Genomic DNA, 13,649 nt, shown 5'->3' on the forward strand with positions numbered 1-13,649 from the left:
ATTTTTGACTTGTGTAAGACATTTACCTCCATTAGTTTGAATCAGCAGCGTCTATATAGAAATATGCTACTTAACACAGAGAATTTTTAAAAAGAACAACACAACATTCTCAGGAAAAGTGATCTGATGGCACCTCTCTTAATGTTTACATATCCAATAAAACATTTTTACCAACATGACTCTTTGGAGGAAGAAAAACCCAAATAAGAGGTATGTCTCTGTCAGGCACAAATATTTCAGTGTCAATACAGAGGAAAAACAAAGACAAGTAGGAACATAAGGGGAAAACAAGATCCAATTACTTGCAAAATTCACTGCAGACTTTCCAAATTAAGTTAGAAGAGTAGAATTATTTTCTGTTATTGGCTTCCTTCTTTTTGCCAAGCATATCAGGCAATATATTTGCTGCTGTATCACATTTGTTTTGTATATGAACTCTTGGCATTTTAGAGCACAGCAATTCCATGCTGCAAGGCAGCAAAGGAGTTTCAGCCCTGCCAAAACACATAATGCCGTGGTACTATCAGCTTTGTTTTATCAATTTGCACACACCCTCTTTCCAGTCAAAACCAGGGCAACAATCCTGTCGGTGTAAAACGCTGTCTTACACAGCATTATGTTTCATCAGAAACAATTCTTCTAAGGCAATTCAATAGCTTCCACCTCTGCAATATCCAAATGCCTGTACTGAATCTTTTGCAAAATACTTGGACATAAAATTACAGAGGAAAACAACTCATGGAAATGGCACCATACTCAGGTTTCCATTTGGTTTTGTCCTCTTCCATCCACACCTGCCAAACACATAAACACACACCCAATATCAAATCATAGCACCAAAAAGAAAATAACAGCTTTCCCTTATTTCTTTCCAATCACTGCTCCTATGGGAGGGAAGGCTATGCCAGAGGCATACTGGAAGAAATATTTTATTTCTAGAATTAGTGTATTTACATACATCAGAAGGCAATAACAGTATGCTCTTACATAAAATTGTCCTTGCGCAGATTCCTGATTAAAATAGTGAATGTCTTCTGACCTTCTCCATCAGTGAGAGGACTCAAGGAGTAACTGAGGCAGGATCAGAGTCACTATTCCCTTTAAAATGTTTTGATAAGAGTATAGAAGGCCAGAGTTTGCATACTGCCTTGGAGGACAATATTTTTTAATTCAAAAAATAATTCTGAGCTCACACACATGTAATGCAYGTATTCTTAGAGCAGGATCTCTACTGACATACTCCAATAAAATTTTCAGACACTTATAAACAGAGTTGTAAATCACATTTTGCATGCACAAATATTTGCACACTCAATTCACAAAAGCATTTTTATCTCTGAAAATTGGCTCAAGATGTCACAGTTGCTAATCTTTGAAGGAAGTATCTTCTGCAGGCAAATGCTACCAAGTTCTTGAATCAGTGGTCTTAAATGTACACCTACATATGTAACAAACATATTTATTTTGATAAAAGCTGGGGAAAACAGCACAGCAATATAATGCCCCACTAATATAAGAGGAAAATAGTTTTTTTGTTAAACAAAGCATAGCATGATGACATGAACAGTCACCTTATGCCTGCTGGGCGTTCACACAGAATACAAATATGATTTCTCAATAGAACAACTTAATTTTTGTTGGACTTGTAGATTTATATAATTTTATGCGCTTAAGGATCAACTTGTTTAAATTTACACAAATTTACATTGATCCAAGATTACCTTTGCATGCTTAATTATCAACTGCTATGGATGCGTGTTATAAAATCATAGAATAGCTGAAGTTGGAAGGCACCTCTGGAGATCATTCAGTCTAATACCCTGCTCAAAGCAGTTAACTAGAGCGCACTGCCCAGCACCGTGTCCAGTCGGGTTTTGAATTTCTCCAGGGATGGAGACTACACAATCTCTTTGGGCAACCTGTTCCAGAGCTCACTCACCATTACAGTAAAGAGGTGTTTTCTTATGTTTAAATGGAATTTCCTGCTTTTCAGTTTATGCCCACTGCCTCTTGTCCTGTCGCTTGGGCACCACTGAGAAGAGTCTGGCCCCATCTTCTTTAACATTTTATGTTAAACATCTTCTTTAACATAATTCATACATATTGACCAGATTCCCCCTCAATCTTCCAAACAGTCCCAGCCCTCTCAGCCTCTCATCATGAGAGAGATGCTCCAGTCCCTTAATTATCTTCATGGCCATTTGCTGGACTTGCTCCAGCAGGTCCATATCTCTCTTGTACTGGGGAACCCAGACCTAGACCCAGCATCCAGGTGCAGCCTCACCAGTGCTGAGGAGAGGGGAAGGATTACCTCCGTCCATCTGCTGGCAATGCTGTCCCTCATGCAGCCCAGTATGCTGGTGCCTTTGCCACGAAGGTGTATTGCTGGCCCATGCTCAACTTGTTGTCCACCAGGACCCCCAGGGCCTTTTCTGCAAAGCTGCTCTCCAGCTGGTCAGCACCTAGCATGTGCTGGCATATGGGGTTATTCCTCCCCAGGGGCCGGACTTAGCAGAACTTCAGGAGGTTCCTCTCCAGCAATTTCTCCAGCCTGTCGAGGTCCCTCTGATTGGCAGCACAGACCTCTGGTGTATCAGCCACTCCTCCCAGTTTTATATCATCTGTGAACTTCCTGAAGATGTACTGTGTGCCATCATTCAAGTCATTAATGAAGATACTAAACAGTAYTGGCCACAGTATTGATCCTTTGGTACACCACTAGTTACTGGCCTCCAGCTGAACTGCATGTTGCTGATCACCAACGCTTTGAGCCCAGCAGTTCTGCTAGTATTCAATCCACCTCACTGTCACTGTTTACGTACAAAAATGTTTAACATAAATATCCATTTTAGAGCCATCTTTCAGTAAGAAGTGTTGAGATGACATCCAAATGTTAAACTTATTGTTATTTCAGGATTGCCCACTTGTGAAAATTTATTGTGAAAATTTTGGTCTATAAAGTCAGAGCCCTCTCAGTGATACAAATTCCTGCTTTCATAGAGTCCCAAAGCACATACTTCTAGCACCATTCCTTAACTTTTTACCCAAACCTGCTGCCTTGATCTCAACAACAGCTGAATTCCAAATTATTCCACAGCCTCCTTAACTCAAAAGCATYTTGCACCTTCACTACCCAGGGAAAGGATGGGTCACCCTTCTCCCTGTGCCTACCATTATCACCTACTTCCAACCCCTCCCATCCCATAGAATTACACTGTCTGTAATCATTTTTCCTCCTTTCTCATCCTACTTTTCATCCCAGTTACCACTAGCTGCTAAGTAGCCCACATGTCACACCAGCAGCAATATGCCTCTATCCCTTCTAAATCCAGACCCAAAACTGGCACTCTTCTACACTAACTCTTGAACACCACTGTGTATATTGGTGCAGGAGGCAGTGAAAACCTAAACTAAGCCAGGTCCAGGTCCAGGCATAGCCATTTGATAATCTGCACATGATTTTGACCCAGACTAACTACCATTCACCTAGGCCATGCCTGGGCACAGTTCACGATCACAGGCCAAAGAATGACTCCAATTTGACTGGCAATTTATGTGACCACCCAGTTGTGGGAGAGAAAGGGGGAAGAGAAGAGGTGGGACACAGGGCTAAGAGAGCCATATGTAGACAAGCCATGATGAGCCAAGCCACGTGACACCCGCTGGCTTCAAAGCCAGATAACAGCTCCCAAGCCCAACTGTCTACCAGCACAAATGTAGCCACACTGCTTCTTCAGTCTGTAAAGGGAATACGGGAAAAGAATCGGATATAAATACCTGGACCAAAAATCACGTTTGAGAAAATACTACTGCCACATGCCGCAAAGTAAAGCTAGATAATAAATACAGCTTTTCAATTTCAGGGGGGGATATTAACTAGTAAATTCTTTTTAAAGATATTTTGACTAGTGATCAGATTAGCGAGAAAAAACTAACTTTTAAGACGGTTGTAAGTTATTTCTGTGAACTAAAGACTGACTAGTTTTCTCAGCTGAAATATTTTATTAAAACCCTATGAACAACAACAAATTCATACTTCAAACCTACACAGTACAATATACCCTTTATACTAAAAACAGAGCTTATTTGGAAGCTACAACCTAATCCTCCATCCACATGGGATGCAATCTTGTAAGGTTTGTTCTTCTCTTTTAAGAATGGCTGATGACAGGAGTAGGAAAAAAATCTTTCTTACCTAACTAATTCTTTGGAAAATAGAAGCTGCAAAACAAGACTCATAGGTGAGAAATAATGAAATTGAATTTTTGTTTAATTCATTATATACAGACACTAAACTTAAGAGAGTAAGAGACAGATACAGAAAAACATTTTTTTCTGAGGCAAATGGCTTCTGAAACACCTTTTTATTTATATTTATTTGTAAATATTTCTTTTGTATTTGTGTATTATTTACATATATTGCATGTGGATTAAGTGTACTTTTTAAAAAATGTTTCTTCCCTCCCTCACCCCCAAGATGTATAGATCTTTCTTTTCTATCTATTAACATAATAAAGCAAGTTTTCTGCAAAGTATTCAGCCAATACTGAGAGTCAGTTTTTTTAATTAATGACTCCCACTTCAGTCAAAAGTTCAGTATAGCTCATTTTCCTATGGTTTAAATGGCATAGTATTCATTTAAAACTGATAGGATTTTTTTTTCCTATCCTGCAGAAATTTTCCATTTTGGCAAAGTGTTATTTAAATATCCAAAAATTTCTGGCTGAAAAGCAAAGAATTAAGATTTGGCAATACTGTTACTCTCCTCTTAAATTCCACATACTTATATCTGTAACTTTCAATCTTTCTTGCTTTGAGAAGCACAAGTGCTTTTCTCCTGTGACCCAAGCTAGGTGCAACAGTTCTTTGCTAGTTAAGATGCAAAAGAAAGAAACAGGACAACAGTACAAAAGGCTTTTTTTTTCTTTTTGCTTTGAACTTACAGGTGAATAGAAAATACAGCAATTCAAGTAGAAACAAACAATTTAAACAGTCTTAAAGTCTTAAATGTGTTGTCCTGTGAAACAATGATCTGTCGTCATGAATGGACTACTTCAAGACAAAGAGGGGATGGGGACAGGAGGAGAGAGAAAGTTTTTTACTTGGATAAAGTAAGTTGTCAAAGCAGGTGTCTTGCTGAAAGTTTATGCCTTGCAATATGCGGGAAGTCAGACTAAAACAATCTAGCCTTAAAAGTTACTCCTCTGTGATAACTGATATTGCTATCTAAAAGGAGGATTGTTCATCTAGAAAAGACACTACAATAAATGAGCTCTTGCTTACACTGAAGGCTATATTCACAATATTCTGCCTCTATAAAAAACAAACATTACAGAAACTTAAATAAAAAAAAAATCTTGGCATCATCAGACAGATATCTAAAAGCCATTTATAATACAGGAAGATATAAGTAACAAGACAGCACACAACAGAGGAAAAACAAGACAACAGGAACAAACCTTAAAGGAACACTTTTTCGTTCTGCGGCTTATCTAACACTTAGAAATAGAACCATGCTACAGGATAGCAAAATACATATGAGTATCTTTAAAAATTAAAAGCCCCATTAAACTTTTTTCCTTAAAAAAAGTATTATGTTTATAATATTTTACTTTATACATTTCTTATAATTTATATATATCTATACATGTAAGACATTATTGACCTGTTAGTTTCACATCAGTTCATTTGCTTCCATTGAGCCTTCTACCATTTAGTTACTGAAAAACACATTCATGTGGACAACGCTGGAATATTACAATTTAAGAGTTGAATTTTGGAAGAAAGCACTCTAGAAAAAACAAGAACTGAGATTTATATTATATATTTAGCTTAACATTTCCCAATCTTTAACTACCACAGCTTAATAAAAAATGAAAATCTCATTTGAACTACCACCGGGGGGGGGAAGAAGTGACTCATGATTTGATAAGTAGGATAAATTTTCATAGCCATACTTTACCTGTCTAGGTCAGATGTCAGCCTTTCAAAATTCTGAAGAATACTGAAAACCTGGACATCTTGACTGAGAATGCAAGGTGGCAATAATCCATGGATATTCAATTGTTGCCTCTCCTCCAAGGTAAAAGCCATGCCCTGCAAAAAAAGTAATGGTATTACTTTTAAGAACATTCTGCAGCAAAATAAAGCACAGGTAAAGCTGGTATTAAAAAATTATTTAATATTAAACAAAATTAACAATTACACAATGACTCTGGGAAAAGTTTTTATTAAGTACAAGAACTGTCCTGTACTCCAGTAACTCTATCCCAGCACAGAATGAGTTGAGATCTTCCAACATTGCAATACAATTCCCTGCAAAGTTACGGAAGATACAATTGAAGAGGACAGCAGCAGCCCATGGGCTCTGAAACACCAGTGAATATTCTACAAGTTTCAAACACTCATTTGTTTGGCTGTCTTCCAAACACAAAGCATTGAAAATGTTCATTTAGATCGTAAACAATATGCTTTTAATATTTGGAAATATTTTGAGATCTCAGTTGTCTTAGTTGCTCATGTGAATTTTAATGGCACACTGGTGCAATAAGGTCAGCTCTACCTTTTTACCAAGGGCCTAATCCAGCACCTGGTGAAGTCAATCAACAGAAACCTGGCCAYAGTGAACTTGAACCCAGGTTCAAGTTTGCTTTGTCTTGCAAATTCACCTTTAGTTATGCTACAATAAATCTTTGTACAGACTCACTGGATTTCTTTTTTGGCATCCAGAAAAGATGTTTAAGAGTATTTAGTACATTCTGTGGATGGTCATAAAACACTTAGCTGAACACTGTTAATTTAACTTGCTGACTGGTAGAGACTGTCAAATAGCTGTTTTTTAATGAGGTCTGTCCATCTGAAACATCTTCAGAAGTTCTTCAAGCTATCATAGAAAACAGTGTTCTTTTCCAGTAAAAATATTATCACGTGTTTAGTACTTTTGACACTCGTATCAAGCATTCTAACTGCTGAAGTTTTACTTTGCTATAATAACCACAGCCAGTCAGGACTGACAGATGAAATCACATCTCTGATAGTTTTAGGGTATAAAAAGGAATGTCAGAAGACATTTTTCCATACACGATCTACCAAATTTACGCATTTGGTTTAAACTATAACCACTAGTTGTCGACTCCACAGACTTAATACTATGCTTACGTTCCAGAATCAGTATTGACAGTTCTGCAAGCATCTTGAGGTCTCTGTTAGGTTAACATCAAAAATATCTATAATGTAATATCTTTGTAAAATTTTTATCATCTCACTTACAAATATTAAAAACTTAATGTACCACAGGTTAAACAACATTTATTAAAGTGTGAAAAAAAAATATACACACACACACACATCACTGCTGCTTGAAAAAAAAAAAAAAAAAAACACAAGACAACCCCACCACACTATCTGCACTAAAATACCATTAACAAAGATGGTACCCTTAACTGAAATGATGACCCAAGGAAAAGGAAAAGAAAAATTTCATGATAAACTGTTTACCAAACACCAAACAAATCTCAGTCTATTGAACATGGTCCTCCCATGCAAAGAAATGGAGTGAAACCAAGTTTCATAAAGGTCAGTGATTGTTTTGCTGAAGTTTTCCATGCATACAGCATTTTCAGAAGTGTACACAAACCCTCTTTTTTCTTGACCTTGCATGGATTTTCAGCGACCCTAAATGTCATAAGTGTCTTTAACTCCCATTATATTTTGAAAGACTATGAAGCAAAAGTCAACGCTCCCCAGCAGTTTATTCAAAGCTGATTCCTCAATCTCCAACAGACCTTTTTTGGCTAAAACCAAACAAATAAAAGCTGTGTGCAAGGGCACGCGCGCGCGCGCACACACACACACACACACACACACACAAAATTCAGCACTAATTCCAAATGACTGGAATTTAGAGAGCTGCATACACAAGCAGATCTATCAGTGCTGACAATAAAGTGGCAATATAATTATTCACTTCGTCTACCTTTCTCCCATTACTATTAGTCAAATTTTCTGAAATAACATTTTTCAGAAGTCTGTGTTTTTCTTCACTTTAGGAATAAGATATGGACTTTAATTACTACTACAGGATTTGCCCTTTCACTGGAAAATATGCATTTTTTTTAAAAGACACACATGAAAGTTAATACATTTTGCCAAGTGCCTTTTTTAGAAATAATTTTATCTTGGAGTAGCATATTTTCCACATGTTGCTACAGTTCCTACAGTAAGTGTTAATTTCTTTTGGGTGCTACTACAAAAATACAACAGCCATATATAATTAGTATGCTGTACATAGTTTTAAAAATTCTTTACTTATATACTCTTTTCTTTGGCATAGATATTCTTATTAATTTTTTAAATTTAAAAGATAGGACATTAGCTGCTTTCTTCTTTCAGGTACCATACATGCTCATAAGAAAAGAACTATCATGGAAACATACAGCACAATGATTTAATAAAAAAGAGAAATCCATTTTAATGCAATAGATGTATGCTACTTCATCTGCTTAGACCAGGAAGAGCTAGGCTATATAAGTTTTGTGGTTTMAGTCGTAGATTTCTCACACTATTCTCTTCCCTACCTCAGAATTTTTTTTTTTTTTTAATATTCAAAGTGTTGTTTCCCAGTGGTCCGGCAGAGAGTGCTCTAAGTTCAGCTTGGTTCACATGCTCCATTATCTGCCCAAGAGCCGATTTTGTGCGCACCTGGATGGGACAGACATCTAAAGTGTACCTCAACTATAATAAAAGATATGGACATTTTTATTTTGCACTCCATATTACAAATAAGTAGTCCAAGCAGCAGTGTAACAATCTAAAAGATTAAGAGACTTGCTGTTATTACCTATTTTAAACTTTGCTTAATTCGCATTTTCTTCACTGATTACTCCTTCAAAAGATAACATATACATCATAGAGATTAGACAAATTGTTATTTTTAAGTCTCCCAAACAAGTGTTTGCAGGTCTTCAAGGGTTTTGTTTTATATGCTTCTTCGTATGTGCTGTTTTGGGTAAAACCATAAGTCACTCTTCAACCACCTCATCACCTTCCTTTCTCAAAACCTTTTGGTGGAAGTGGGTTTTTTTTCCTTTTTATTCCCTGAATACAACTCCCTACTCCTATTGTCACTTGTACAGAAAGCTCCCTGAGTCTGGTTTTCTCTTTTTCATTTTCAGGAAGTTCAATTCACTGCAAATCCATTTAATTCTGAATCCATCTCTCCATTTGTAACAATGTGAAGTTACATACTCATAGCAGTGATGTGTATCTCTACACATTTTATCAGTATTCTTTCAATATTTGTCTTTACCAGTTTATCAACTCAACTTTTAGCTATAATTGATCATCTGCGCAGCCTCTACCCTCTCCCCACAAAAGCCTCCATTACATGGTTGTTTTATCGCAATTACACATACATCAATCTTCTTGTTCAGCTGCATTACTGAAGAGCCATAAAACAGAATAAACAGCACAACATCATTTTGTGTAAGATAGTTTTTTGCACTGGCTTTTAACTGAGTCCTGAAGCAGTGCTTGAAAAGATAGAAAACACATTTAAAATATTTCAAGAGCTGTCTCAGTCTCAGATCCCAGCCAAAGAGACAAGTCTTATCTCTTAACACAAATTAGATTGCATTGACAAACTTTTTGTTCAGATAGGGTATTTTGAACAAGGTCATCTTATTGCTAAGATTATATATAAAGACAGTGCACAAAACTAATGTGTATATGCTGTCCATGCACTAATGAGATTCAGCATCACAAAAGGGTAGCCAGACCCATCTCCAAATAAGATTCATTGCAGGGATCCTCCTTCCATTTCTTTAAAGATCTTACCCTCTTTTGTTCTTATAGGCCAAGATTTCCATTTTTAGAAAATCTAGGCCTCCTGTCAAAAGCAGGAATGAATCAAAGATACCACTATTCATCCGGGAAAAAAGCCTGTTTCCATCTGTAGGCCTCACTGCAGGTACGTCCCAAAGCTACTAGCCTGGCAGCATGCAGAAGGATGCTCTCTTAAAATAAGAAACCATGTTCACTTCCAAGGCCCTCAGATTTGTGACTCTTTTCTCAGCCCCTGATAGGAGAAGACCAAGCCCAGTAAGACTTCAAGTCATCCCTGGGACTCAGGAGACAACCAGTAACACCAACATTCAAACACAAGTACCAGCATATATATTTGAGCAGAATGGATCTAAGCAGGGTGGGGAGAAAGAAAGGAAGAGGAAGGTATAAAGGTGTAGCAAGGAAGTATATCTAGAAGTACCATCTATTCTACAACGAAAAAATGTCTATCTTAAATATTACAGCTTTCCTCTCTGTATTGCTGATCTAAGACAAATACTACCGGAGAAAAAACACAGGCTCTGACATATTTGGGGGACAACAGATAAGCAGATTCACCACCGTCTTAGTCCATCAAAATGTAAAAAACCCTCTCATTAAATCACTCATTATGAAGATTAAACCATAAAACTGCAGTGAACTACTTTAACAATATCTTGAAAGAACCACCCAAATCTGAGGGACTCGGATATTCACATCTGCTGCAGTGGCTGGAAGGAGGATAGCTGGCTCTTGGCCACCTCTTGAAGCCTCCTTCTGAACAGTTGGTAACTCTGAACKGTGTACAAGAGGCAGGGAAACGCTCTGGCAGGCAAAGCTCAGAGAAAATCCCACAGCTGTGTGAAATAACTGTGATGAAGATTTGAATCAATTCTTTGAACAAATAATCTTACAGAATACTGCAATTTCGTACCCTTTAAAAAATGGAAAAGAAAACAAGGCAAATGTTTTCGGCTGAAAAACCAAAAGCATTCTCCAGTTGTTGGAAAACAGCTTTTTCCTCAAGATTTCCCAGGTTGCGGCATCATTATTAGGTTCCAATTCCACACCATCCTCGACTGGTCACCCCATTTTATGCCCAAGATTGTTTCTATGAGAAATTCAACAGAACTGCCTTAAATTAATAGGTAGATGCAGCTGTTAGGAAAACATGAACTTTGGTATATATAACTGTTTGCAAGCAAATCTTTTGCTGTTGAACTTTTTGCCTTTAGTAATTTTGGCTTCTCATACTATTCTAGTACTGTTAGTGAGGAATTCAAGTCAAAACCAAAAAACAATTTTCTTTTTCTTTATCTTAAGGAAAACTTCTTATGCTGAAAAAACAGCAGAATGTATAGTCCTGCTAGGTATAAGCTCCATGAAAACATCTTCAGGCACATAAAACATCATGAGCCCCTTTGAGATGAGAATATTAAAAAAAAATCAGCAAACTTTTACACATTCAAACAAGGTTTTACTAAAAACCCTATAAAAATATGGCCCGCATGAATTTTCAAATGATTTTAAGCTACATTTAAGAGTCTAATGAYAAATTCATTCTGCGAAAAACAAACATGGTTCATGGCAACATATTTGGGTTGGATCACTATGTATGGCAAGAGATGTTACTGCTAGTTCCCTTTTCCATTCTTGCCAGGACTGCTACAAAACATTACCACCACAGGCAACTGTTACACAGATATTTCAAGCAACACCTCTTTTCTGGACAGCGCTTTAGACCAAACTGGTCACAAAGTACCCCTGTAGATAAGGAGAGGAAATCATCTTTTAAATGTTACAAACTCACAGTTTTCTGTCATTGAGGGTCATCTTTCGAACTTCATAAAAAAAAAAAAGTCCCTACAAACTGTCGAATGACATTAACTTTGAAACCTACATTTATTTTTAGGAATGATTTATTGTAAAAAATATATGTAAAAGAAGGACTTGAACAGCAGAATTCAGTTTGATAAAGAAAATTCAGAATGATTAAAATTTGGAGAATAAATATAATCCTTTTAAATGGTACTCATGAAGACAAGGGCAAGAGATGAGAAATACATTTGCAAGATGATAAGAGGGATGGATGCGATCACCAGCAGAGAAGAAGCTACTACACTTTGAAGATGTGCAGCATGAAGTTAAGAGATTAATACTGAACATGAAAATATAAACTTTCTGTTGCAATCCTCTGACAAGCCACACAGATTAGTTCAATGAGTTTTCAGAAGCAAAGATTTGTAACCATTTGTAATGCAGACAATATCTAAGCTAGCATTGGACTGCAAGCAGAAAAGTCACTAATGAGACAGAACTGCTATCTTTCAAAAAAGTGCATCTGCCTTCCCCCAAAACTTAGCTCAGATCTTAATTTGTGCATTTAGTCAGGCACACTGGTTAGCTCTGGATTATGCATTTTGGATTAAGATTTAAAAATCAGTATATAAACCAGTGGTTAATACTCCATTAACTTATTTGGCAGAACTGTGTTTTTGTTATGTCTTTATACAGTATCTAGCACAAAGGTACCTTGGTTAAGATCCCTAAGTTGAAACCCCTAAGCACAGTTCCCTGTGCACCAGTAAAAACAGCAGTGAAGGCTGCTACTGCGAGTCTACACTGGAGTTTCAAAAGCCAGCCACATACAGGCAATGGTTTCGGCTGGAACAGAGAAGGAGAAAGCAGCAAAAGAAGGGCTAGCAGAGCTCGAACAGCAGAATCCAACTTGGATAAAGCATTTGCACTCTTTTTGATGAGCACTTGTGCACAGGCATGCATCAGGACTTGTGATATTGTAAGACATGCTGAAGGTAAATGAAAAAAAATATATTACAGTTGATGGACACAGCACTGTCCATACAAAAAAAGAAGAAATTATCCTAGTTTCAGCTATAAAATGCCATAGGGTCCAGGTTTTGTTTTGTGCAGTTTTTAAATGCAGCTTTTTAACAAGTAACTAAGTTAAAGAACTATATTCTGACACTAAGCATTTAGAATTTCATAGTTGTTTTTCACAATGGTCATAACATCTGTGCTGCAGCATATTGCATGTACAATTTCTTCAAGTTTTAAGGAAAGCTGAGAGACCTGAAGTGTATTCACAGTCCAATTCTAAGTTAGTATGATTTTCAAACTGCAAACTTAAAAAAAAAAAAGAAAAAGAAAAAAAGTCGCGTCACGAGGGAAAACTGAAACAAAAGTCACAAACAGCTTCCAACAAATAATGCATGAATAAATACAGAAGCTAATAAACACTCAGGGCCTTATGACTCAAAACAAATGCAGATGGCCAGGAGGAGATCAGACTTCTCTTGGCAAACTCTTCATGGGAATGTGTGGGCAACTTGGCACCCATGCAGTGAGCTGGTAACAGTGACTGCATACAAGCATGACTCAGGCCAGCACATTAGAAACAACATGTCATGGCGTTTTCATTCTTCCTTTAATCTACTGTAAACAATTATCTGAAAGTAAGCTAGAAAAACTATTTTAAGAAAGTTATTGTATATATTTGTTTTATTATACATGCACACAATCAAATCCTACTGAGCTGCATAAACTTTCCTCACCTTAAGTTTGCGATGACTGTATTACACAAACAGCAGATAATAATAAACTGAACTGAAGTCATCAAGATGATAATATATAAAAATACGTAGCATGCTGAAACATAATGTAGGATAGGACTGAGCCTGGAGTAAGATACTAAGTTTAGGTGTTTATATGCAAGCTATAATCCTCTCATTATAATTAATGGATATATAGTCTTTATAAAAAAAAGTCTAAAGAGTGATCCAATTCAGTGCAGAACACACACCTTGCAG

At 36.9% G+C, this 13,649-nt stretch overlaps 1 protein-coding gene across 3 annotated transcripts in view; it reads right to left on the minus strand.

Annotated features, from left to right (window-relative positions):
• The window catches only part of ME1 (malic enzyme 1), a 202,661-nt gene that overhangs the window by 145,690 nt on the left and 43,322 nt on the right, over positions 1 to 13,649 (minus strand). For all 3 annotated transcript variants that reach the window (XM_026080234.1, XM_026080236.1, XM_026080235.1), the window contains exon 2: positions 5,963 to 6,096. In XM_026080234.1, coding sequence (XP_025936019.1) covers positions 5,963 to 6,096 — 134 coding nt within the window. The remainder of the gene's footprint in view (positions 1 to 5,962; positions 6,097 to 13,649) is intronic.

The sequence above is a fragment of the Apteryx rowi genome, unplaced genomic scaffold (genome assembly GCF_003343035.1).
Source record: "Apteryx rowi isolate R43461 unplaced genomic scaffold, aptRow1 scaffold_512, whole genome shotgun sequence".
Classification (NCBI taxonomy): Eukaryota; Metazoa; Chordata; class Aves; order Apterygiformes; family Apterygidae; genus Apteryx; species Apteryx rowi.